General features: G+C 41.2%; 1 protein-coding gene and 1 non-coding gene across 2 annotated transcripts; one reads left to right on the forward strand and one right to left on the reverse strand.

Annotated features, from left to right (window-relative positions):
* Nrros (negative regulator of reactive oxygen species) lies at positions 1-27,924 on the reverse strand. The gene is made up of 3 exons (XM_027935959.2): positions 27,814-27,924; positions 5,966-6,086; positions 1-2,425 (listed from the first exon to the last, which is right to left on the reverse strand). Exons 1-3 carry the CDS (start codon positions 27,918-27,920, stop codon positions 455-457), a joined length of 2,199 nt encoding a protein of 732 aa, XP_027791760.1. The 5' UTR covers positions 27,921-27,924; the 3' UTR covers positions 1-454.
* Positions 22,472-22,544, forward strand: Trnav-cac (transfer RNA valine (anticodon CAC)). Its single transcript has one exon. It is a non-coding gene; the product is annotated as a tRNA-Val (tRNA).

Consider the following 27,924-nt stretch of genomic DNA (forward strand, 5'->3'; position numbering starts at 1 on the left):
TTTGATTTAAAAAATATTTGAGACACATTGTCTTTTATTTTCATAGTATGTCACTTAATAAATATTTTATCTGGATGATGAGGATGAATCACAAGGGTGGAGGAAGGACTTGAGGGGACTAAAGGACGGAGATATTTAAATTTTTAATTTAAACCTCAACTCATCAGACTTGGCCTCTGCAGCAGATTTTTCGGGGATTGAATCACAGAGTGCTTAACCACTGAACCACATCTCCAGCTCTTTTTGTATTTTATTTAGAGACAGGGTCTCACTGAGTTGCTTAGGGCCTTGCTAAGTTGCTGAGGCTGGCTTTGAACTTGCAGTGCTCCTGCCTTGGCCTCCAGAGCCACTGAGATTACAGGCATACACCACCACACCTGACCTCTGCAGCAGATCTTAAAATCTAGCAAAGAAAGTTGAACAAATCAAATTTCTAACCTGGTATGTCACCAGGTCAGTATATGGAGGACCAGTGGCAGCGGCTCTTGATTACCTGAAGCAAAGGCTTCTTAAAAGTGAGGAAGATCACAGTGCAGGCCACCAATAGGGTGAGGCAGCTGGGGAGAATAAGCACAAGGTAGAGCAGGCCCATGTCTACCCGCTCCCACTTGCAGTCCTGAGGCACGCCGCCTGGCAGCTCCAGCACACGAATGACCTTGGAGGAGAGGTTGCAAGTGACCATGGCCAAGTCGGCGACACTCTTTAGGTGCTGCAGGGCCCCCCATCCCTCCACTCCACAGCAGTCATATGGATTCTGACTGAGGTAGATGGTCTGCAGACTCCTCAGGAGCTGCTCAGACACAGCCCTCTGAGGAAGGGCAGTGAGAGAGTTTCTGCGGAGATCCAGGGTCTGCAGAGCCAGGCTGCTCCTGAACCTCGGGAAGCTAGTCAAGAAATTTCCTGACAGATCCAAGTCCCTCAGATTCCCAAATCCAGAAAAGTCCAATTCTGTGAAGCCAGAATTGAGGCCCACGTTCCTGAGAGATAGGACCTGTAAGGTGCGGGCAATATCCTGGAGAGGAGCAATGCTCCCATTCAGAATCCCCCAGTTGCTGGATAGGTCTAAGTGAGTGAGGGCCATCCCTTGGAATGGGCAGTCTTGTAATGCCCCTAACCCACAGCCCTCCAGAGAGAGGCTCCTTAAAGATGTCATATTTCTGAAATCCACACAGCTGGGGGGTCCTGCCCTATCTAAGGGAGCTGGCTGGGGACAAAGTAAGACCTGATTATGGCTCATGTCAATTGTAGTGATGTTACTGGCATTGGCAAAAAGGCCAGTGGGGACACCCTGGAGCTGGTTGGAGCTCAGGTTAAACAAGCGGAGGCTCTTTAGGCAGCCCGTAAGCCCTGGAGCCAAGTGCAGCTCTGAGAGCTGGTTGTGGCTCAGGTCTAGTTCTGTAAGTGCGGCTAGGGGCTCATGCTCCCGGATGTGGAGCATCATCAGGCAATTCTGGTTGAGGTTCAGGTGGGAGAGGGAAGGCATTTTCTTTAGGAAGCCATCTGGCAGGTACTGGAACTGGTTCTGGCTCATGTCCAGGAAGTGAAGAGCTGCCAGGTCACTGGAGGCAAACTCTTCCCAGAGGCTGACAGTGGTGATGTTGGTCACGTTGCCGTCCACAAGGAGGAACTGGGCCACCATCTCCTGCGGTGACGAGGTATTGTACAAGTCCCTGTAGAAGCCCATGTTGTTGTCCCGTAGCAGGAGAGTGTGCAACTTACTGCACTGGGGTAGGAGAGGGAAGAACAGCAGTTGGTTGTGAGACAGGTCCAGCATCTCCAGCTCAAAGGCAGCCTCCTCCTTGGCTGCCAGGAACCACTCCAGGGCATTGTAGCTGATGTTTAGAAACTGTAGCTGTGTGAGACCAAAGTCCACAATGCAGGGGAGGTTGTTGTAGGCCAAGTTGAGGCGTCTAAGCTCAGTCAAGCCATCAAAAGCACCACCCTCAATCTCAAAGATGTAGTTCCTCTGCAAATCCAGTTCCCTGAGGTGCTCCAGGCCCTCAAAGACACAGTCATCAAGCCTCATCAGGGTGTTCCTCGCCAGGGACACAGCCTCCAGTGAAGAGAGGTTCTGCAGCATGAGGGCTGCCATGTCTTCCGTTAGGGAGTTTCCTGACAAGTCGAGCCTCCGCAGATCTGGCAGAGTGTGGAGAGCAGCTGCTGTCTCCTTGTAGTTCTCAGAGAGGCAGTTGTCAGCCAGAGCCAGACTGTGCAAGTGGCCTTGCCCCTGGAAGGCATCAAGGCCGATGAGTCCCAGGTGGCAGCTGTGCAGGCTGAGGCTCTCCAGAAGAGGGTACGGCTGGAGGGAATGATTCCACAGGGTCTTGAGAGGGTTGGCGTCCAGGATGAGTGTCTGTGAGTGGGACGGGAGGCTGCTGGGCACTGAAGCAAGGTTCTGCCCTCTGCAGTCGGCAACGCCATCCCCCTAGGTCCAAAACACATGGGTCAGTGGAAAAGACATCTCTAAAGTACAGATTTATGCACAGATACTTGGTTCATTCATCAGACTGTCTCTGAAACCACTGGAAATGACTCTGGAGATCAGAGTTTTTGAAATAGGATAGGAAAATATTCTTTACCTTCACACTTTAAAAACAGTCAGCCAAGAGTTGAGTTCCAGGCCTCACTTAAAACACAGGGTGTCAGAGAAGATATGACATCAGGTGCTGAGAATTGACAACTGTATTTGAAGTTTAGTTTTAACTCTGAGGGTTGAGGACCAGGTCTCTACTTGGATTTGAATTCTGCCTCTGTTGTTTATGTTCTGTGACCTTGGGGAAATAATTTAACCTTCAGTCTGTTCTGCAAAATGAAGATAAAAAGTGGCACCTATTTAGAAGGGTCGTTGTAAGATTAAAGTGGCTCTCATGAGGAGCTTAGCACGGTGCCAGGTACATAGTCGGTACAGGGTAAATGGTTCACACTGCACAGTACCACTGTGACATAATAGTTGGGTATCTACAGTGCCATTACCCAACAACCAGCTGTATTGTGGCACCTTCATTTCACCCAAAATATTTTTGCCTGGGAAGCTCCCCTATACCTGTATCAAATAAATATGGTAGCAGGTCTACTGATTGTGCACTTTAAGGAGACAGAAGGATGGGGTGACCCTGATGTCACAGCAGAAATCATATAAAGCCTTCTTTAACTCAGCCAGATGTTTTATAGAATTGGCAAAAGCATAGGATGTAAGTTAGGTGTTAGTGAAAACAGTTTAAAATGGTAATTTAATAAAGCCATGTTATTCCTTTCTATAGGTTGGAAAACAAGGCCAATGATTGGCTAAAATTGTGGACCTCATCCCTGAGGGCAAATGGAACAGGGAAGAAGAGTCCTGGGTAAGAAATCCAAGTTAGGAGAGCTAACACTCAAGCTGGAAACTTGCTCTCCCACTTCTTAACTTTGGACCCTGGGCAAGGAACTAATCTCTTAGAATTTCAAGTTATTTTATCTTATGTATATTTTTTGGTACTGGAAATTGAACCCAAGGACACTTTATCACTGAGCTTCATCCCCAGTCCTTTTTTTTTTTTTTGAAACAGGGTCTTGCTAAGTGGCTGAGGCTGGCCTTGAACTTGCCATCCTCCTGTCTTAGCCTTCTGAGTCACACTGGGATAACAGGCATGCGCCACAGTGCCCGGCTGAACCTGCAAGTTCTTTATCTGATTTTAAAAACAACATCCTCTGATAATTAAAAATTGATGCTATATTGAAATATAGAAAAATAAACTCTTCAGTAACCTCAGACTCTCCCTCAGAAAAACACACACTAACTTTTTGTTACATCTCTTTCTCACTCTTTTCTAAAGATATTACCTACCCTTTAAAAAAAATGAGAACAAACTCTACAAGATGTTCAGTAATCTACTGCATTCCCAATAATGCATGATAGACATATTGTTTTGGCAGTAAAAAATAAATTTGATCACATTTCCTTTTAGGAACCATATTAGTACACTGCATGAATAGCAATGATGAAGAACAAGAGTTCTAAGGTTCACTTCATTTGGGTTGTAATTTTCTTTTTGTTTTGTTGTGTTGTGTTGTTTTGGTACTGAGGATGGAACACAGGGCCTCACATAAGTAAGCATGTGTTCTACCGAGTTACACCCCAGTCCTTGACTCTGTTTTTTATCAAATGGGTGACCTTGGGATAGTTACCTCATCAGTAGAACTCTACTACCCTGACTGCAAAGTGAAAATTTTTTGTTTGTTTGTTTGTTTTTAAAGAGAGAGTGAGAGACAGAGAGAAGAGAGAATTTTTTTAATATTTATTTTTTAGTTCTTGGCGGACACAACATCTTTGTATGTGGTGCTGAGGATCGAACCCGGGCCGCACGCATGCCAGGCGAGCGCGCTACCGCTTGAGCCACATCTCCAGCCCCCGCAAAGTGAAAATTACACTTGTATTTTTTATTTTTTTAGGATTGAGTGTGATTGCTTATATAAAACGCATTTATTATGTCCAAAGTTAGTAATAATTATTTGTTTCATCTAATTAATTAATCCCCCATTATTGAACATTTGAGTTGTTTTTAAATCTCCAGATGGATATTAGAATGAATTTGTCAGGTTCCTTCCACACCCTCCACTCCCCCTAAAAAAGTCTTTGGAATTTTGATTGGTATTTCATTACCATTTTACCATTATGGATTAATTTGGGGGAGAACTTGCATTTTTACAGAATTGAATGCCCCCCTCCCCTACCCCAAGACAAGGTGTTTTTCTATATTTGAGTAAGCGTTGGTCTCCTGGCTTCATGGGGAGTCTCTGAAGAGTGCTGTGGTTAGGGGCTTTCTTCAAGCTGTGAGACCCTGTCCTACCACAATTGCTATAGTAAAGACCTTTGCAATTCTTTGTGGACCCACCAAAGCACTTCAGAGAACACATGGCCACCAGAGCCCTGGAAATCCTTACCATGTCCAGTTCATTTTAACATCAAATGGCCAGTGTAATGACTTGCAAACAGTTCTCAAATTGTAAGAGTCATGGGAAGTCCATTCTTTGAGCTTCCTGGCAGCTGAATCCCTGCTTCTGGCAGCCAAACCAGAAGGGTCAGGCAGAGAGTCTAGCCTGCACCCTGAAAAGCAGCCAAAGGTTTCATGCTTTATTCTTCTTTTATTTATTTATTTTTTTTGAAGTTGTTGACGGACCTTTATTTTCTTTATTTATTTGTATGTGGTGATGAGAATTGAACCCAATGCCTCCCACATGCTAGGCAAACGCTCTACCACTAAGTCACAACCCCAGCCCTCATGCTGTATTCTTTAAAACTCCAGCTGTCATGGTTCTGAACCACTAGCAGTAACCTCTAACCACTAGTCTAGAGTATGCTCCACTATGGTATAGGGATTATGAGTCAGACCAATCTGGATTTTTGTTTTGTTTTTTGGTACCAGGGATCAAATCCAGTGATGCCTAACAACTGAGCCATATCCCCAGACTATTTTATTTAGAGACAGGGTCTCACTAAGTTGCTTAGGGCCTTGCTAAATTGCTGAGTTTGGCTTTGAACTCTCAATCCTCCTGTTTCAGCCTCCCGAGCTGCTGGGATTACAAGTATATGACACCACATCTTAGACACCAGGTTTAAAGCCCAGCCCCACCACTGATTAGCTGGTGACACTGAAGCCACTTTGTGCCATAGCCCCTGCTATCTATAAAATAGAGAAGTAATAATAATAATACCTATCAATAATTCCATAACACTGGGTTATTGTGATAATTAAATGAGTTAAAATATGTAAACCACTCTGACAGTACCTAGTATGAGAAAGATGACAGGGATTGCCGGCCGTTCCCAGGCGTTATCTTTAAAACCTTCAGTTAAAGAGCTACACATGGCATTGAGTGAGGCAGATTCACAGTGATCCAGACACTCCTCCTTGACTAACAATCTATCAATCAGGACAAGGTTGGGACAAGAGCAGCAGACAAGTCAGAGTTCAAGGGGGAAACTCACCAACTTGCAACCCCCTTGGGAAGCCACCATGGCCATCCCACTTCCATTCTTCCATTTCATGGTCAAGAAATGAAAACCCAGGCAGAGCCAAAGGGGCAGCAACTCCATCTCAAGGGCAGCACTGTGGACAAAGGAAAAGAAGCAGCATGTAAGGCAAGGGCATTCCAGAAGGTTGCTCTACGTTGGGTAGAAGGAGCCAGTTCCCAGTTCTGTCTGGTCTTAGAGGCCAGCAGCTACATGGAGGTGAAACCCACAGATTATTCAAATACCTCAATTTAACCAACACTTTCAACCTTTCACTGAAACCCTCAACAACAGCTCATTTTCACTTTGCCTTTACCATTTGATGGACAAGTGGCTGAACTCTGAAACTCCAGAGAGTCCAGCATTGAAGAAGCAGCAAAGGACTTAATCAGGTGTCATTGGGTATTTCCCAAGCTTTGTAATTCTGCTGGAGTTTTCTACCCTCCAGTTTAACTCTGCTGAGGCATGGCAGAAACTCAAGAAATATGTGCTGAATGAATAAAAGAACCAATGAAGGGTAAACTGGGACTGAAATGCTACTCATGGCCTCAGGCTCTATAATTGAGTTCCTAATTATCTTGCTGACTGAGGCTTTTTTATAATTTTTTAAAAATATTTTATTTTTTAGTTGTAGTTGAACACAATACCTTTATTTCACTTATTTATTTATTTTTTAATGTGGTGCTAAGGATCAAATCCAGGGTCTTGCACGTGTGAGGCAAGCGCTTTACCACTGAGCCACCATCCCTGCCTTTTATAATGTTTTTAATTTTTGTTATTTATTAATTGATTACAGTGACCAATTTTTATATCTATCATATACATCATGATGTTTTAAAGTGTACATACAGGTGAAATGACTAATTTGAACTAAGTAACTCATGCATTATTTTATATAATTAGCATTTTTATTCTTAGGACACTTTGATTCATTTTAGTAGCATTTAGAAAGATACAATACATGAGTCAGGATGGCTACAAACACCTACAATCCCAGTGGCACAGAAGACTCAGACAGGAGGTTTGCCAGTTCAGGACCACTGACTGAGGCTTTTAGAAAAGTGTGGATCTCAATGGTCACCTCATTTGAATACAGCCCTTTGAAAAAAGGATTTTGATATTTTACCTGGAAGAGGAAAAAACTTGATGGGAAAATGAATGAGTGTTATGTTTAGATGTGGTGTCCCCCAAAAGCTCATATGTAAGGCAGTGCAAGAAGGTTCAGAGGAGAAATGACTGGGTTGTAAGTGTCTTAACCCAATTAGTGAATTAATCCCCTGATAGGGATTAATGGAGTGGTAACTGAAGTGGTAGAGTGTGGTTGGAGAAGGTGGGAATTGGGGCAAGGCTTAGGAGTATACATTTGTATCCTGCCAGTGGAGACATCTCTCTCTCTCTCTCTCTCTCTCTGCTTTCTGATCACCATGTGAGCTGCTTCCCTCTGACACAGTCTTCCACCTTGATGTTCTGCCTCACTTCGGGCCCCAAGGAATGGAGCCGCTCTTCTATGAACTAAGACCTCTGAAACGGTGACCCCCTAAATAAACTTAGTCACAGCAGCAAAAAAAATGACTAAAACAATGAGCAATCTTCAGATGTAATAAAGATTACATAATGAAGTATGGTTATCAGTCCTCTTGCCTGGCTAGTGCACAGAACAGCAGACATAAGAGGGCTTAACATTATACATATGCCATGCTGGTGTGTGGGGGTGATGGTGCAGGCCTGTAATCCCAAAGACTTGGGATGCTGAGGCAGGGGGATTGCAAATTTGAAGACTGCCTTAACAACTTAGTGAGACCCTGTCTCAAAATAAAAAGTGAAAAGGCTGGCTGGGAATGTATCTTAATGGTAAAGTGTCCCTGGTTTCAATCTCCAGTACTAATATATATATATTAATCATACATATACCAGGAGAAGAATTTTAGAACTAAGAGGAACCATAAAGGGTATGTATTATATCATCCACCATCACATTTTTACAGTCAAAGGCCCAGAAATAATAATAGCCTATTCAAGGTTCCAGATTGACTGAGTGGTAAGGGGTCCCTCTCTGAGCTCCAGGATGAGTAACTGGGTAATTTCTTTCTCTGTATATTGCATTGACTGACTTCCAGAGTTAACAGTTGGTGGCATCCTCTCCCAGCTTGGCATTGAATGGGAGGCAAGTACCTGGCCCAGCATTTCATCTGCCTCAGCCCCTCCTTGGCACCCTTGGGAAGGACTGCAGGTTAGCCCTTGTCTCCTCCTGGCCCACTGCTAATGCAAACCTCCTTACCTAGTCCATGGCATTCACAGCCTTTTCTGCTGACACATCTAGGCTACCTTTGGCCCCTTCCTGTTATCCTTTCTTCAAGTAAGTTTACTCATCTCAAAGACTAATTTTAACTTTCTGGTCAGATTTGAATATTCACCAGTGAAAAAAGACTAACAGAAAACCTACGTGAAATTAAGTGAATCAACCTCAGCCTGGACTTCTGGCTGGGTTACTTCTCCTTACCACACAGAGAACCTCTAATTCAGAATTCATGCTGGACACTGGGGATCCCCTTCCAGACCCTTTTTTCTGCTTCTGCACCTGTGCAGGAATAATTACCTCATGGCCTGCACAGATGGTAAATGCAGGGCCATATGGGCTCCTGTCCCCAGTATCCTCCCAGTACCCCTGCCATGCACACAAAAATGCCCCCTGAAACCTTGGAATCACATCTCGCCTTGAGATGATTGCCAGATTTAGCAAATGCTGAAATACCTCTTGAGTGTCAGATATATATTTATGCCAAAAACTTGTTTATCTGACATTCAAATTTTATTAGATGTCCTGTATTTTATTGATGAGAGATGGGAACCCTGTATATTGAAATACTAAATTGAGATGTGTACACGGCAAGAGTGTAGTTCTTCAGGGACAACATAACTCTCCAGACCAGAATGCCAGATAGTTCTGGTGTCACTTATACCCAGGAAGGTAATTTAATTTCTAGGTTAACAAGTATTTTTCAAATTTAAAATGTATCCTCTCCTTCTTCTGAAACTCAGCCAGCCAGCTAATAAAAAAAATCTTGCTATGCCCCCTGGGCAACTTCTGGAATGAAACATCAGAATATCATGAGAAGATTATGGAGTTTGGAACCTGACAGTCCAGTTTAAATTCTGACTCAGGTACTTGCTGTTTGTCCTTGAGCAATTTATATAAAGTCTCCAAGACTCAGATAATACTTCTGTAAATTGGGAACAATATTAACATTTCAAAAAGTTTTATGAGAATCACACAGCATAATGTATGTGAAAGTGCTTCATGAACGGTGAAGGTAATTAACAATATAATTATTATTTATGAGTTCCAAACACCAATGAGCTGTTGTTGCTACTGCTATGCATAATTTCCAAGAATTCAACAGCTACACAAAGCAGGAAAAAAACAGTGCATAATTCATCTGAAAGGATGACTATTTCATTATATTAACTAAGTGCATAAAAGGTATACAGGAAGATTGGTTTAAAATTATATATTAATAATCCAGAACGAGATTAACTCCAGGGGCAATGACTATGCTGGTAGAGAGTTTTTGTCCTCAGAACTGTGCTTTCCCCTGCTCTGCTGCTCTGTAAGGTCGAGGACTGGCTTCTGAAGGCCCTGCTTCCCAAATCTGCTGTCAGCTGGCCTCCTGCAGGTTTGGCCAAAGGGGGACACTAGTGGGTGGCTAGAAAGCAGAATGAGCAAAGAGTTCAGGGGATTTCTGTCTCTGTCTTGAACAGAGATATCCTTGAGCCTTTCCTGGTGACCCTCAGGCTCTGGTATCATCACTCCTTCCTTCTTTCCTTCACCTACCGAGGGCAGGTCAAAGCCTCCTAAATTGCTCTTCTCTGGGTGGTCTGTCTATTGTCTGTTTGGCTTCTCAGGCTCCTCTGTCATTTGTTGCCAGTTTCCTAAATTAAATTTCCTCTGTTTTAAATAATCTAGATGATTTCTCTTTCCTGATTGGCCCCTGGCTGATCCAATAATATACGTGAGAATGGTCTTGAAGCAGGGCTAAATAAAAAGATGCAATGACTCTAAAAAGAAATAGAAGACTTTCAAATAGTAGCTATTCCGATTGAGAAACACTATTCTACACTATGAAAGGTTTTTTCAGAGTCATAGCACTGCAAAGAGTCCAAGAGAAACAGCTTAGTATCTCACTGGAAAATCCCATGCGGTCTCCCAGGTGCACAGGACTGCTTCCCCTCCTCCTCCCCAACCCCCAACTGCTACTACTACAGCAGCTGCTGCCTGGGTAGAACTGTAACCTCTTTGCCCCAAGAGCTTTCAGCAAGTGTTATACATATATTACCACATAATCTCTCCTCAAAATAATAGGCTGAAAAAGCTTTAAAGAAAGAAGGCTTATGCAGAAAGCAGTTAGCTATCAAGGTATCTGTGTTAGGGATAAGTATTGACAGATTGGTTTGGGGGAAGGAATCTCCAGAAGCAGAGTAGGCAGGAGTATGTCATAATGTGTAACGGTGATACTCATGAATATGCAAAAGTGTAACTACCTTATGAGATGGAGGGCCCCACAAGAAAGTGGGTCTTCGTTTGTTTAAAAGTAAGGAGCCAATCCCACCTGGCATCTTGGGAGAAAGCGAAAGGCAGCTGTTCACAGACTACAGAGAATAAAGACAAAAACCCCAGTCTGTGACCCCTCCAAACCATTCCTACTACCAAGAAGCATCTGAAAGCTCTACCAAGCAGCTTTGGTCCCTTTGACTCTTAGCAGAAAAATCAAGGAAGGTTGAAGCATCTCCCATGGTAAGATCCCTCAGAACCCAGCATCCCAGTGGGGATTGCTGGGAACACAGAGTACCATCCTGAACGTCCCCTTGCCAAAACGTGTGCACTGAATCTAGTCATGAGGACACCTCCAATAGATCCAGGCTATATGATGTCCTACAAGACAGGATTTTCAAAAAATCAGGCTTGAAAAACAAAGAAAGGCTGGGAGGGGGCAGGGTAGCAATGTCTGTTCTCAATTACAAGTGACTAATAATAAGCCAATTAGCCACGTGCAATTCATGAATCTGGAGTGCATCTTGGACTTTAAAAAAAAAAATAACCAAAAGAAAATTTGAGACAGTTGGGGTGGATGATTTAAATATGTATTAATGAAGATGGTTTCATTTACAGATGATATTAGCAGATTTTTTATTGCTATTTTTTTCGACAATAATGTCCTGTTTGTGTTAAAAAAATAAAAAGTGCCCTTCTTCTTAGGAAACGCAAGCTGAATTATTTAGAGGTAAAGCTTCATGGTATTTATAATTTGTGTAGATTATTTTAAAATGGCTCAATAGAGAAAGATAAAGCAAACTACTAACTGATCAATCTAGCACTGGGCTTTAACTTTTCTGCACATCTGAAATTTTTCAAAATAAAAAGTTTTTTGTTGTTGGAATTCCTAAAGGAGGAGAAAAAATTATGGTAACCTTTTGTCCACACATTTCCAGGTATTTTTATTAGACTTTTTCAATATTCTTGTCAGGAAGAGGCTCAGTAAATGTTTGCTAGGTTAAAAAAATCAATACATACATAATCTTAAAGATATTCTAAAAGTTTTAATATTTTGGCATTCAAACTAGAGCTTTCAGATGTATTTATTTATTGGAGGGGTGGTGGAACCCAGGGTCACTCTACCACTGAGCTACATCCCCTATCCTTCTTAGTTTTTATTTTGAGACAGGATCTATGCTAGGTTGTCCAGGCTGGCCTCAAACTGTGATCCTCCTGCCTCAGCCTCCTGAATAGCTGGAAGGACAGGCATGCACCTCCATACCCAGCTCCAAATGATCTTTTATACCTATGAGAAGCACTGAGGTATTAGAGCACATGTCCTGATGTAGTTCAGGAAATACAGTTGATGCACAAACATAACTTCCCCTGTCCAGGTGGATTGCTCTGACTAGCACACCCACAGTCCCTCTGGAGGGGCAGCCCTCAGAAGAATCACATGACAGCACCATCAACCACACTAAGCTGCCAGAATCTTGGGGAAGCACTTGAACATAAGTAGTAAATTGTTACCTGATAGCAGCACCCTGTGAATGAGTCTGGTACAAAGACAAGGAAGAGAATTAGGTCGTTAGCAGTAGATTTGAGCTAAAAGGCACAGAGGGAGAAGGTAGAGATGACTTCTTCAGAGATCTTGCCATGGGGAACAGATGCTATGAGGTACATAACAAGGCACATAGAAAAGAATAAAACAGTCAACAGAGGACAGAGAAGATGGAATAGAAAGAATGACCGGAGGATTGACCAAGCTAGCTGAGAGAGGGCGGACAGAGTGGGCTCAGGTTGCCTCCTGATGCCTCAGGGTTTTTTCCAAGTCCAAGGCCATTTACAAGTGTCATATTCTCTCTTGATAAACATCCCTCTACCCCTATCCTCAAGAGCTGGCTCAAATGTCGCATCTTGAAAACAAAAAGAACTGAACTAAAATAGAATTTGGACTCTTTACCCACAAAGTCCCAAGTTTTCACATTCTGTGAGTATTTCAACAAAATTGACACAGGTGCATTAAAATAGTTTTGAAATTACAATCTATAGATTCTATAAAATAGGTCGCTGGGATGTTATAATTTTCTTGAGCATTCAGAAAAGTGTTTTCTCTAATATCTTCTTTGGAGTATAAAAACACAGGTCACAACTGGTCAACAAAAGAACATGAGTAGCAACACATTAGATTTTGTCAGGCAGCAGTTCAGTGCAGTATACATTGTCCCTGGGCCCTATTTTTAGGACAGTTACTTTTGTGTGTGTGTGTGTGTGTATGTGTATGGTACTGGGGACTGAATCCAGGGCCTGTGCATTCGAGGCAAGCACTCTATCAACTGAGCTATAGCCCCAGGCCCCAGGACAGTTACTTTTGAACATTAATAATTTAAAATATAGTGCATTCCTTGAAATAAAATAATAACCAAGTTCTAGAAAATATTTTCATGAATACATGTCTTATATCACATATCACTTATGTATGCAATATTTTTTCAGTTGAATATTTAGTAAAAGTAATTTTTGCACAAAGTTTATGCCATTTTCACAATGAATTTAAAAATATCTTCAAACATTCTCATCACTCACCTATTACTTTTCTCAAAAGAATACAACTTTAAAAAGATAATATTTTACTTCAAAGTTACATAATTGTATATTTATTGCTCAATTTTGGTTTTTGTAGGTGTCCCACATCTGAGATGATGGGATAAAATGGGTTAATAAACCTAAGTGCAAAGTACAAATCTGTACATAATATTTCCAAAAAAGTAGGTGAAATATTTATGATGTTACCTGAACATTTAAATAAATTGCCTAAAATCTGCATCTGGTACCGCATTTTTCAAAGTGCATGCTGCAGATAAGCATGCACTCAGAGGGGACTGGGGTTGTGGCTCAATGGTAGATCGCTCGCCTAGTATATGTGGGGCACTAGGTTCTATCCTCAGCACTACATTTAAAAAATAACAATAATAATAAATAAAATAAGAGTATTGTGTCCATCTACAACTAAAAAATAATATATAAAAAAATAATCAACCAGAGATGTTAAAACTGGAGGGTGAAAAATTGTTGGGAAATAAAATATTAATGTAATTTTTTTTTTAGAGAGAGAGAAGAGAGATTTTTTTTAATATTTATTTTTCAGTTTTCGGCAGACACAACATCTTTATTTTATTTTATGTGGTGCTGAGAATCGAACCCAGTGCCCCACACATGCCAGGTGAACGTGTTACCGCTTGAGCCACATCCCCAGCCCCTTAATGTAATTTTAAAGCATTTCCCTACTGGTTACTTGTTAATTTTACAAAAGCAAAAATGGAAACTTACGGTGGGGAAACCAGGAGATACCTCAACCAAATGCTCAAATTATTATAGAGGCATCACTAGGCACTTTTGAATGTTTCCAAAATTCAATTTTGAAAATTTTACTGGGTCAACTTTGAATACAGACTGGATGAAATAATAGTGTTATATCAACATTATCTTTTCAGACTTTATCATTATTCTGTGGTTATACAAGAAACTGTCCTTCTTGGGAAATGTGTACTGAAATATCTATATCTGTAGAGAGGAAAAAGTAAAAGTGACACACAAAATGTTAATAATTGTTAAATCTGGATGAACAGTCTGGGTCCTTTTTAATTGCAACTTTTCTGCATTTGAAATTTCTTTTAAAAATAAACAAAATGTGATATATATATATATATATATATATATATATATATATATATATACATACTCAATAGAATATTACTCAGCTTTAAAGAAGAGTGAAATTATGGCATTTGTCAGTAAATGGTTGGAGTTGGAGAATATCAGGCTAAGTGAAATAAGCCAATCCCACAAAACCATAATCCCAATGTTTTCTCTAATATGTGTATACTAATTCACAATAAGGCGGGGGGTGGGGCACTAGGGAAGAATAGCATTACCCTAGACTAGGTAGAAGGAAGTGATGGGAGGAGAGGGAGGAGAATGTGGGAATAGGAAAGATAGTAGAATGAAATAGACATTATTACTGTATGTATATATGTTACTATGAGACTAATATGACTCTGCAACATGTACAACTCAGAAAACTGAAAAATTGTATCCCATCTATGTATGATATATCAAAGTGCATAAATGCATTCTACTATCATTATAACTAATTAAAACAAATTTTAAAAATCAAAAATATACAAATAAGTTCCCCAAAATTAACTCATGAAAATACAAAATGCTTTGAAAAATTCATTCTAATACGAATTACATTTATGTAACACATGAAAAAATGTCTCTTTTGAATACTGATACATCATAATGTTAAAAAAAAAAAATCTGTGTGCCAGAGTCATGGCACAAGCCAGTATCCCAGCTATTCAGGAGGATGAGACAGAAGGACTGTCTTGAGGCCAGACTGGGAAACTTAAGCAAGACCTTCTCTCTCTCTCTCTCTCTCTCTCTCTCTCTCTCACACACACACACACACACACACACACACACACACACACAACTCTGTTTATAAAACTAAACTTATTTGCAAGATTTTTGCTTGGAATATATTTATACCAAGGAAATATCTTAACAAAACATATTAACTGCTTAAAACATAACCTGGCAAAGAAAAGACAAAGAGAAGAGCAGAAGGAGTAAGAAAGCCAGAGAGACATTTTGGTTCAAACTTTTAACACTAAAACTATTCAATTTTTAATACCTTTATTTTATTTATTTATTTTTTATGTGGTGCTAAGGATTGAACTCAGCGCCTCACACTGGGCAAGGGCTGGGCAAGTGCTCTACCACTGAGCTATAACCCCAACCCAAAAACTATTTAATTTTTGATAAGTGAGATTAGAATTACTTTGATAATTAGCTATTAAATCTGAAATGTTTAAAACTTTAAAAAAGATACCATATGGTCCTATTCCCTAAAAATAAGCCACAATATGGGCTTTTAAAATATGAGTTTATTCAGCCATAAAAATGAAATTATGTCATTGCAGGAAAATGGATGGAACTAGAGAACAAAATAAGCCAAACTCAGAAAGTTAAGGGATGTATGTTTTCTCTCATATGCAGAAGTTAAAAAGGAAAAAGGAAAAGAACAGTGAGGGCAGATCTCATGGAAATCAAAGGGAGTTCAGTAGAGGAAAGAGACCAAAGGGTGGGAGGTGAGGAGGGACGGGGGATGTTTTGGGGAGTGATATTGGCGACATTAGACGGTTACATTGCGTGCATGTATGAAAATGTAATAACAAATCCCATCATTGTGAACCACTATAATATACCAATTAAAAATGTGGAAAAATGAGATACAATGCATATACCATAAAATTTACTCTTTAAAAATGTACAGTTTAGTTTATTCACAATGTTGAGCAATCATCAATACTATGCAATCCCAGAGTATTTGCATTGCCCCCAAAAGAAAGCTCATATTATTAGCAGTCACTCCCCATTTCCAACTTTCCCCCATCCCCTGGATACTACTAGTGTACTTTCTGAATATGGATTTGCCTATTCAAGACATTTTATGGGCTGGGGCTGTAGCTCAGTGGTAGAGCGCTTGCCTCACATATGTGAGGCACTGGGTCTAATCCTCAGCACCACACATAAGAAAATAAATAAATACATAAAAAGATATTGTGACCATTTACAATTAAAAAACATTTAAAAAAAAAAAAGACATTTTAGCTGGGCTCATTGGCACACACCTGTAATCCCAGCGGCTTAGAAGGCTGAGACAGGAAGACCATGGGTTCAGCAAGTGAGAAGCTAAGCAATTCAGTGAGACCCTGTCTCTAAACAAAACACAAAATAGGGCTGAGGATGTGGCTCAGTGGTTGAGTGTCCCTGAGTTCAGTCCCCACTACAAAAAAAAAAAATTATATAAATAGAATCAAACAATACGTGACCTTCTATTTCTGGCTTCTCTCACTTAGCATAATGCATTCAAAGTTCATTTATGTTGTAGCAAATATCAGTACTTCATTTCTTTTAAATACCACTAAAATTCCATTGTATGTATGAATATACCACATTTTGTTTATGTTTCATTCATCAGTTGATTGACATTTGGGTTGTTTCCACTTTGGGGCTATTATGTGTAATGCTATTATGAACATTCATGTACAAGTTTGTGTGTGGGCATGCTTTCAGTTCTCTTGGGTATATACCAAGGAGCAGAATTATTGAAATTGTTTTGTTTTAAGGAATTGGGGATGAACCCAGTGCCTTGCTCATGTACTCTACCACTGAACCATAACCCAGCCCTATTTAACATTTTGTTGTTGTTGTTTTTAGTTTATACATGACAGTAGAGTATATTTTGATGTATTTATATAAACATGGAGTACATCTTCTTCTAATTAGGATTACAGTTTTGTGGTTGTACATGATGTGCAGATTCAGTGTGTGTGTTCATATATGTACCTAGGAAAGTTAAGTCAGATTTCCTAATTCTGTCCCCCATTCCTTCCCTTCATTCCCCTTTGTCTAATCTACTGAACTTTCATTCCCCTCCCCCCTTGTTGTGTGTTAGCATCCATATATCAGAGAGAACAACTGACCCCTATTTGGGGGGGAATTGGCTTATTTCACTTAGCATAACAGTCTCCAGATTCATCCATTTACCAGCAAAAGCCATTATTTTTTACCCAGCCCTATTTAACTTTTTGAGACACTGCCAGAATGTTTTCCAAAGGGGTTGCTCTGTTTTACATTCAATCAACAGTATAAGAAGGTTCTTAATTTCTCTACATCCTTTCCAGCACCATTATTACCTGTCATTTTTAATTATTGTCATCTTAGTGAGTATGAAGTAGGATATATTGTGTTTTTATTTCCATTTCCCTAATGACTAAAGATATTGGGAATCTTTAAATGTATTTACTGACCATTTCTGTATCTTTGGAGATATGTCCATGTGTACTCTTAAAATCCAAAATTTTTTAAGTAGATTTTGGAATTACATGTAAAAGAAAATAAAAGAACCAGCTATATACTCTCATAAATTAATGCATTTCTATGTTTTACAAATAGCTAATATTCAAATGCTGGGTGCATTAAAAAAGAACTTGTAAATTGAGGGTTAAGGCAACAGAGCATTTAGAATTGTGACATATGAATTCAAATCATGTGATTCATTTCTCTGACTTTCTCTTAATAATGATTTTTTTTAAATATAGCAATACAATGGTTTTTGAGTTTTCTTCTCTTAAGAATCATCCTATGCCCTGTAAGTGGAAAAGCAAATTGGCACACCTTTTCTGAAAGACAGTTTGGCATAATTTATCAAAGACTTGAAAGCATGAATTCTTTGTGATTCAATAATTCCATTTCCAGGAACTTATTCTTAGGAATTAAAAGCATGTAAAAAATATTCAAATGAATATAAAGCATGGATTCTTTGCGATTTAATAATTCCATTTCCAGGAACTTATTCTTAGGAATTAAAAGCATGTAAAAATATTTAAATGAATATTCATTACAACATTAGTAATAATAATTAAAAAGTTGATGTTGGGAGCAGTGCTGCACACCTGTAACGCTAGCTACTTGGGAGGCCAAGGCAGGAGGATCATGAGTTAGAGTCTAGCCTGAGCAACTAAGCAAAACCCTATCTCAAGATATTTAAAAAAAAAAAAAAAAACAGATGGTGGCTCACAGCTATAATCCCAACAGTGTAGGAAACTGAGACAGAATAATCATGATTTCAAAGCCAGCCTCAGCAATACAGTGGGCCCCTAAGTAACTAAGTGATCCCTATCTCTAAATAAAATATAAAAAGGGTTGGGGATATAGCTCAGTAGTTGAGCACTCCTGGGTTCAATCCTTGGTACCAAAAAAAAAAAAATGTTAATAAAAGAGTGGAAATCAGCATAAGTCAGAAGTCCAACAATGGAAAGAATGGTTAAATACATTATGATGCAACTATATGACAGGACTCGTGTGCTGCAATGAAAAAAAAAATTGGTAGATATATATATGACCTGAAAAAAATATTAATAGAATAGTATTAGGAAAAAAGGAACGTGCAAACAAAATATAATTCCAAGATTTTTTAAACTTTACATGTATCTGCATATTTTCAATAAAATTCTTGAAGGGACACATCAGAATCTTAACATGGGAGAATTGTACACTGTTTACTTTTTCTACATCTGTATATTTTTTCTTCTTTGTATTTTCTATTTTTTCAACAATCAACTTCAATTGAAAAGAAGTTCTAAAGGAACAGAATAAATCTGTTATAATTTAAAAATTAAAATATGCATCATAATCAGAACCTAATAAATATCACTGACATAGAGAATTTCTTATAGATACTTAGAATTGAAATTATTGTAAGTGTGCTTCAAATGATTTTGTTTAGAGTTAGTGGGAAAAAGTAACATTGACTAATGATTAAGAAAAGTTTAATTTTTTTTTTTTTTTTTTTTTTTTTTTTTTTTGTGTGTGTGTGTTGCTGGGGATCGAACCCAGGGCCTTGTGCTTGCGAGGCGAGCACTCTTCCAACTGAGCTACATCCCCAGCAAGAAAAGTTTTATCATGGACATCACTTTTCCTTTTCAGGGTGAAGAGGATTTAGATTTGGGGTTTCATGTTGGCAAATTAGTCCCTGGAAAGGCATCTGTCAAGGGAGAAGGAAGACCCAGGCCAAGGGGACAGATGGAACAAGTTCAAAGCCTGACTCTGACCTTGGGCCTTAATTTCGTCCCAGTAAAATGGGAATTACAGTGCCTGTGATGCAGATTGCTGCAATATTAGGACAAGTTTTTTTTTTTTTGTTTGGTTTTGTTTTGTATTTTGTTTTTTGCTTTTTTAATGTTCAAAAAAATAGTCTTTGTCATTATTACAGCATCCCTGCAGGATGTCAACCTGCCTGCACTCACACTCACCCACAGCAGGAAATCACTACCTTGGAAGCCGCTGATTGGACTACTGGGTCCCCCTCACACTGGTCTCTGGGGCTTGGATTCCCCTTTCAGCCTGAACAAGTAAAGAGTTGTATTATTTGAATTTGTTGGAAGGCAACTTGAAGCATGGTCCTGAGAATTTGTCTAAGAAAGGACAGTTCTGTTGCATGTGACCCTCATTCAAATGTCTTAAAATGACCATCCTTTTGAAAAGAACTGGAGCAGTTTCTGGGGACCCCCACCAATTCTCCAGGGATCATAGCAATAACTAAGGACTAGCCCACCATTTTGGATGTGATAACACTCAGGCCGAGCGATAGAAGGTGCTCAGGGAATGCCCTGCAATGGTTTCCAAGCACTGGTCAGGAGTCCCACCCTAAGCAGTGCACTCCTGTTCAACTAGGGCTCTGACCAGGCTTGAGACAGAGGTTTTGTCTAGGAATGGCTCAGGCTCAGCTCTGCCTGGACAAAGGTTTAAGGCCACTGCAGCTGTCCTTTCCTTGAGCTCTTCCCATTGCAAATTCAGTGTGGGCTGAGCACTACCTGCTCAAACTTCATTCTCTCAGGGCCACAGATGAGTCAACTGGTTTCCCTATGTGGTCAGGGCCAGCCCATCACAACCAAAAGAGGCCAGTTCGCTCTGTCCTATTCCATGGCCACAGGCTGCCTCTGGTCACAGGTCTTAGAAAATGCAAATCTGTCCCCACTGGGAGATAACACCTTGATTTTATATGTCTTGTTGTGGCTGGGAGGAGGTCCCAGTGTCATCTTTGTATATGAGGGACCCACATAATCTGTACAGATAGGCCCAACCCTTTAGGTATCACAGGTTTATAATCTCTGGTCACTTCTGAAGTAGTGATGACCTGCCACCATCCTTCTCAATAAGAGCAACCTGTGCAGAGGAAGGAGCCCCAGATGGGGGTAAGAGATCTGGACCAGTGTAGCTCTTTCACTCCAGTGGTGGCCATGGGTGAAAATATTAATTGTCTCACTGACCTTCAAGGATTGTGTCAAGACTAAATGAGAGAAAGTGTGTAGAAAAATTTTGGCAATATAAAGGGATGCTTCAGGCTTCATTTCAAGTGCAGGAGGCTGGGGACTCTCACCAATTCTCCAAGGCTTGAAGGAAAACCCCTCATTCCATCCCCTAATGGCAGACATTTCCTACAGGGAGACTGGTTATGTCAAAGGGAAAGCAGAGTCACCCTTGCAAACAGGGAGTTAGTGTTGAAATAAAAAAGACAAAATGCCTACACTATGTCCTGTCTATGTGAAGTGCAGTGTAGACCTTGGGACACGCAGTGGAGGTGAGACCACTCAGAGTCTGTGGAGTACTGGGGCAGGGATCATAGCAATAACTAAGGCCAATTGCTGGGCGTGGAATGAGAATGAAAATATAGGCCCCCTCCCAACTTGGTTTCCTTGCAGAAGAGCAACAGGGGTGTGACAATTTTTTTGCAAGCTCTTTTGCAACTGGGGAGTGGCTGATACAGATTCCTGACATGGACCTGCACAATAGAATAGTATTCAAGGTGTACAGAAGAGTTCTCGGATTCCTTCCAGGCTCTTAAATATAATAGCTCAAGTTTATTGAGTGCTCACCGTGGAATAAGTTCTATGCCAAGTGCTTTACATATAATAATCATCTCAAAATCCTGGCAGGATTATTTATCCTGTTGCATTCACAATAGAGTGAGGCTCCCAGGGGTGTGGTCGTACACCTGGAGAATGTTAGAGCTGTGATTCAAATTCAGGCCTCTGAGTTCTGTATCAGTTCAACCTCAATACCACAAGGCTCAGCCACTCTGGGATACTTGGTATCCTTGACAAAATTACACATTTCACATGCTCCTTCATCTGTGGGAAAGACCCTTTCACTGATCTTCTCTACCAAACTCCTGTTCAGACTTCAAGGCCCACTGCATGTATCAGTCCTTACCATAGTCTGATATTTCAGCTGAATGATAATCCAATTATCCACATGACATGATAGTATATTATAGGTAGTTATAGTTTCTATAGTTTTTAAATTTTTTAATTATTAATTTGTTGAAAAGCATTGTGAGCAGATACTACATATTATTAGTAATTTTTCCCCAACATTTTGTTATGAAAAAGTTTTAACATATGGCCAAATTGAAAAAAAAAAAAATTTGACAGTGATCACTGGTATGTCCACCACCTAGATCCTACTCTGGACATTTTACTATAACTGCTTCATCATATATCTATCCATCTAACTATCCATCTAGTCATCCTTCAGTTTATCTTATTTGTTGATGCATTTCAAAATAGGTAGCAGTCAACAGGACACTTCCCCCTTTAGTACTTCATAAGATATATCAAATGATTTAACTTTTTAAAAATGTTCCTGCTTTTTCAATCTTCTGGATCAATTTAACTGAAGAGCATCCTGAAATTGCAAAGTCAGAGGCTTACTTTGTTTTACTTTGGATGGAGACAAATGTCTTTGTGCTAAAAAAAAAAAAAAAAAAAAAAAAAGAATTTAACCACTGCCTTAGTTTTCTCAGCCAAAATTAGAAGGAAAGCAGCTCCCAGTGAAGTGCAAATGACTGATATCCTTTTCAATGCACCAATGCACTGCTCTTTTTCATGTGTGTATGTATGTAGTTTTGCAGTTGTGGGGATTGAGCCAAGGGGTGCTCTACCACTAAGCCACATCCCCAGATCTTTGTATTTTTTAAATTTTGAGACAGAGTTTTGCTAAGTGGCTGAGGCTGGCCTCAAACTAGCAATCCACCTGCCTCAGCCTCCACAGTTGCTGGGATTACAGACAAGTAACACTGCACTCCAGCCAATTCACTGCTCTTGAATTAGTATTTATACATGTAATGATGAAAAATAATAACATAGTTATTCATGGTATTCTTTCAGGATAATATGTAGGACAATTTTGTCCTTTTCAAATTCCCTTTAGTTACACTGGCAACCTTTTCTAAGGCTGATTTTTCCCCCATCTAGAAGTTATGTGAATTCACAGAGGAAAGGGAGCCATATGATTTTTTTTTTTTAAATCTTGGGCCTGGGGATATAGCTCAGTTGGTAGAGTGCTTGCCTCACATGCACAAGGCCCTGGGTTCAATCCCCAGCACCATCACCACAATAACAACAAAAAATCTTTCCATAAAAAATAATAATTTGGGGGAAATTCTTGGATAAAGTCAAGACAATTGGGTTAAAACAATGCTGTCAGTCAACAAGAATAATAATACTTGAAGATACAAAGTCTTTTTACAGACCTTTGATCCTGTTTAATATTTGCTATATGTAATAGGCATTCTTCCCACTTTTTATTGTGGGAAAATATACATAACAGTTACCACTTTAACTCTTTTGAGGTTCAGTTCAGAGGCATTTATACTCACATCGTGCAATAGTCACCACCATCCATCTCCAGAACATTCCATCATCCCAAACTGAAATTCTGTATGTATCAAATAGAAACTCCTTATTGTACCTGTCCACAGTCCCAGTAACTACTACTCTTTCTCTGTCAGTTTGCCTTTTCTAAGTTCTTACATAAGCAGAATCATGTAATAATATGTGCCCTTTTGTGTCTGGCTTATTTCACTTAACATAATGTTTTCAAGGTTCATCCATGTTCAGCACATTCTAGAACTTCACCCCTTTGTAAACTAATGGTGGTATATATATATATTTTGTTTATCCAGCCATCAGTTGGTGGGACATTGGGTTGTTTCCACCTTTTGGCTGTTGTGAATAATGCTGCTCAATTTGAACATGGGTATACGCATATCCTATTCAAGTCCCTGCTTATTATTTCCATTTTACTGATAAGAAATCCAAGACTCAAAAGGTCAAAGTTCAAGTCACACAGACTATGCATAAATCCAGAAGTGAGTTCAGACCCAAGTAGGAGATGGATATTCACCTATCTGGGAGACATGTGCCCTACAAATATTCAGCTGGAGTTGTGCAGATACATATTTGCTAGTAAATAGCTACCCCATAAGCCTTTACCCCAGATGCCTGGCCCCTCTTGGAACTCCCAGAGACCCTAACCATGATTCAGCAACCAAATAGGTAGCAGCTGATCCCCCAGGACCCTGCTTCTGATGAGAGCACCCCTTCTGATCAGTGCCATGCTGTCTTGGATATTCGGAATAGCAGCCCTGCCTGTGTCACAGAGTACCATGATCTTCTGTAAGGGTAAGTTAGACAGAGGTCTGTTAGAGGTGCTGCCAAAGGAGCTAGACATCTTAGAAAACACTGGGAATTTAGAAGGAAATAAGAGGCCAGAATTATTAGCTAAAATGGAGGCTTCAGTTTAAGCACTAGAAAAAGGGCCCAACAACCCAGATGAAGAGAAAGGCCACTGAGGGAATGCCATGAGGCGGTCCTAGAGTGCCAGGCAAGGCAATGACAGGGACACCATTAACTTGACTGAAGCTGAAGGAAGTGGCTCAGGGCCAGGAAAGTAAGGACCAGCCGATCCCTGAGCCTAAAGATTGAGGGACAGCTCAGCCTTGTCATCTGAGGGAGATGCTGGGAAGGCAGCAGAGACCTGGACTGCTGCAGATGCTTAGGTTCTGCCTGAGAGAGTCAAGGCGAGAAGACGCCCCGAGCGCTATCTCCCAAAGAGAACTGATTATTATCTTTCTTGGAAATGGCAGCAGAAAGTTGCTCGGGGCACAAGCACACAGCACAGCACCTGCCTGTGGTGACTTTTTGGGTTGGGGTTGGAAGAGGGGAGTCCCCGTGACCTCACAGGGCTTTGTGGCCACATTCAGCCCATCGCTGGTACCAGCCATGCGCCTCATGCCCATCTCGCTGGTAAGAATCATGGCAGAGTTCTACTTCCTTCTTTATTCCCTACATTGAGTCTGAAGTCATTCATGCATTAAAGTGAGAAAAGACACGTGGTTTTGGTCTCAGCACCTGACTCAATTGCTCTGGAAATCAGTTGGTTTTGCCTTCTAACAGACATTTCTCCTCCTTATGATAACAATTCCTCAATTCCTCTTTGGGGGGAACCACCACCTTCTTTTCTTCTTTTTAGAATTTAATTATGGTAAAATATGCATAATGTAAGATTATCATCTTAACCATTTTTAAAACAATTTTTTTTAGTTGTAAGTGGACACAACACTTTTATTTTCTTTATTTATATGTGGTGCTGAGGATCCAATCCAGTACCTCACCCAGACTAGATGAGCACACTACCATTGAGCCACAACCCCATGGTTAAGTCCCATCTTAACCATTTTTAAGTGTACAATTCAGTATTGTTGAGTACATCTTATTGTTGAGCAACAAATCTCCTTCTCTCTCTTTCTTTTTTTTTTTTTTTACCACGGAATGAACCCATGGGCACTTAACCACTGAGCCACAGCCACATCCCCAGCCCTTTTTATTTTTTATTTTGAGACAGGGTCTCACTAAGTTACCTAGGGCCTCACTGAGTTGCTTTGGACTTGTGATCCTCCTGCCTCAGCCTCCCAAGTCACTGGGATTACAGGGGTGTGCCACCTTGCCTGGCTCCCTTCCTTCTTAAGAAGTAATTTATTTGGTCTCATCCCAACTTCTGGCTCCGGGATGGGGCCTTTGAATGAGGCTAGACTTATTACAGTATCCTATATCTCTAGCTGCACTGATTGGCACATCACAGAAGCTGAGTCCATGAGAATCAATACAAGGATAGCTGCTAGAACTAATGGGAGCAGGCCTTGTCTTCTTGCTCCAGATGCCAAACTGGTGAGGATTAACTTGGAGCCACAGGTGGCTATCTTTGCCACCAACAACAAGATGTGCCTAATAATAAAGCCTGCACAGGGGAAAGCAAAGCTGAAGGATGAACACAGATGGATTTCTGGCAAATGTTTTTGAGCACCTGGATCCAGCTATGCCTGAAACAATTGCCTAAAAACTTTACAGTTGCATGAAACATAAATCCTCTTTTTTTTTTTTTTTCTGAACCCAATTTGAGTCGGGTTTTTGTCATTTGTAACTAGAAGAATCTTATCTAAAGCTAAGGATGTAGCTCCTGATACAGCTCAGTGGTAGAGGGTTTGCCTAGCACATGTGAGGCCCTGGGTATAAGCCCTAACACTAAAAATAAATAAGACAAATACAATAAAATAATCCAGGGTTAGGGTTATAGCTCTGTAGTAGAGCACTTGCCTAGCATGTGTGAGGCCCTGGGTTTGATCTGCAGTAAGAAAAAAAAAAATTAAATCTTATCTAATAGACCCCTGAACTTAAGTCTAGAATTTTATGAGACTCTTAAGATCCAAGCACTAATGTTCTTCTCCCTTCTGCTTATCTCTCTGAGCTTTCAAAAATCATCAACTGCCAGGTACAGTGCCTCATGCCTGTAATCCCAGCAGCTCAGGAAGCTGAGGCAGGAGGATCCAGAGTTCAACGCCAGCCTTTGCAACTTAGAAGGCCCTAAGCAACTTACTGATACCCTGTCTCCAAATAAAATATAAAGAGGGCTGGAGATGTGGCTCAATAGTTAAGCACTCCTAAGTTAAAAAAAAAAAAAATCATCTAACCTATCCCAGAATGCCCCCTCCCCACAATTAACACATGACATTTGTTCAATGATGAAGCTGAGAAGAATGCTGGGTGGGTGTGGGGAATTAGTATAATATAGAAATTATATCAAAGGAAAAAAAATTATAAATATGTATCTAGATGACATATCAGCGACCACATGTGAGCACAGACCCCTGGAACTACAGTGTAAACAAACAGCTCCTGAGAAAGACAGCGCTTGTCAGTCATGAGAGGCCACCCTCTCCTAACTTACATGGCTATAGTGTGGCTCTGAGCATGGCGTAAGGAGCACTAATCTTCCATGCAAGAGTCTAGTTTCAGCTCTGGGGGGGGGGGGGGACAAGCCCAAATGGGGTTGTAATGAGTACTAGCACAGCTCTTCTGCAGGAGTCTAGAAGACCAGAAGAAAGAGGCCAGCGCCTTCCTCACACAGGCCTCAGAACAGACACTGGGCGCCTGCTTGCTGTTTGGGATGTTCTGGCTCCCTCATGAAGGCTTAAAGTCTAGGGGGATGGAGTTTATCTAGGTGTTCATGAGGATCCCACGAGGGCACCCGTTAGATGAAAGCACCTCTGTGAAGGTTTTTGTTTTTAATCTCAAAGCAGGCCAGGGCCCATGATTCTACAATCTCCCCTAGGAGCTCTGGGCATACATGTACAAACCTGTGGGAGGTCTGAGAAAAATAAGTCTCCAGGCTATAGAGCGCAGCAACCCGCCAACAGAGGGAACAGTCTTGTTCCCCAAGTCAGGAGGTAAAATGGGCAGGGGAAATCATGAAGGGCCTGCTCCATAGACTCTGGATGTTTCTACTACCCAAACTTTTAATAGACTATGCCCATCATGGAAGAAATCTCTGGTGAGGTCCCCTCACTCTCCCTGGAAACATTCTTGCTGGTAGTTGGGGGAACCCTGCCCTAGCCTTCTCAGTCCCGGCCATGATTAAATGATCCCCCACGTGCTTGCCTTCTCTCCGTCCTGAGGTGGAGCTCACCACCCATTCTGAGCGCAGTACTTCTTCCTGACACTTGGGGATACACACCCACACACACACACACACACACACACACACATATATATCCCTAGAATCCAGCCCACATGGACAGGCCACGAGGGCTACAGAAGAGCACTGGACAAAAAAATCAGAAGAGCCTGAGTTCTAGTCTTCCTCTGACACTAGTAAAAGAGTCCAAGAAACAGAATCCTAGAGAATCTCCCCAGGATAAAGCCTCTGTGGGTGGCGGGAAGGAGCTTTGTGAGTCTTCTCAGCTGCATCCCCAGGATGGTGAACACACATCCTGGCACTTGGAAATATGTGTTCCATTTCCCGATGGAAATATGTGTTCCTGTAAATGAGTCACCACGTATTTATCAATGAAATAGTGATTCTCAAGCTATGTTGTGGGGCAGGAAAGGAGATCCAAGCACCCCGCGGATTCTGAGTGTTCGCAGAGTAGTCTCATTACATCCTATCATCCAGCCCAGGGAGGGAGCATTCCCATTCCCATTTTATAGATGATAAAACTGAGGTTCATAAACTCTCACTGACCTGCTCACATTCTCCCCAGCAGAGCCAGGAATCAAAAACACGTCTGATTCTGAAGCCCTGGTTGTTTCCACTACCTCACATCACTCCAAGCGCTCCTGCGGGATGCATGTCCACCTACACCCAGAGCTGTAGCCCCCAAACCCTACGCAGAGGCTGGGAGCAGCCCGCCACAGCTTCCGGATCAGCCACCAACAGTGGACCACGGACGCTGACCTCCCACCGACCAAGTTGACCCGAACTCGCCCACCTAGAAGGGCGGTGGCTGCCGGGCGGGGAGGTCCCCCGTGCAGGAAATACTCACGGCTCCCGGAGGCCCAGGTGGCTCCGCGGGGCGCATCGTCTCCCAGGCTCGGCCTCCTCCTCGAGAGCAGCCAAACGCGGCGCTGGGCTGCCTCCTCTCTGGGGCATCAGA

The sequence above is a fragment of the Marmota flaviventris genome, chromosome 8 (genome assembly GCF_047511675.1).
Source record: "Marmota flaviventris isolate mMarFla1 chromosome 8, mMarFla1.hap1, whole genome shotgun sequence".
In the NCBI taxonomy this organism is placed as follows: Eukaryota; Metazoa; Chordata; class Mammalia; order Rodentia; family Sciuridae; genus Marmota; species Marmota flaviventris.

Bases quoted from the DNA above. Each gene is read 5' to 3' on its own strand.
- Nrros (XM_027935959.2), bottom strand. From the start codon at position 27,920: ATGCCCCAGAGAGGAGGCAGCCCAGCGCCGCGTTTGGCTGCTCTCGAG. The intron at 6,087-27,813 runs GTGAGTATTTCC...CTTTGTCCACAG, and splicing joins CACCTGGGCCTCCGGGAGCC to TGCTGCCCTTGAGATGGAGT. The intron at 2,426-5,965 runs GTGAGTTTCCCC...TTTTGGACCTAG, and splicing joins CCCAAGGGGGTTGCAAGTTG to GGGGATGGCGTTGCCGACTG.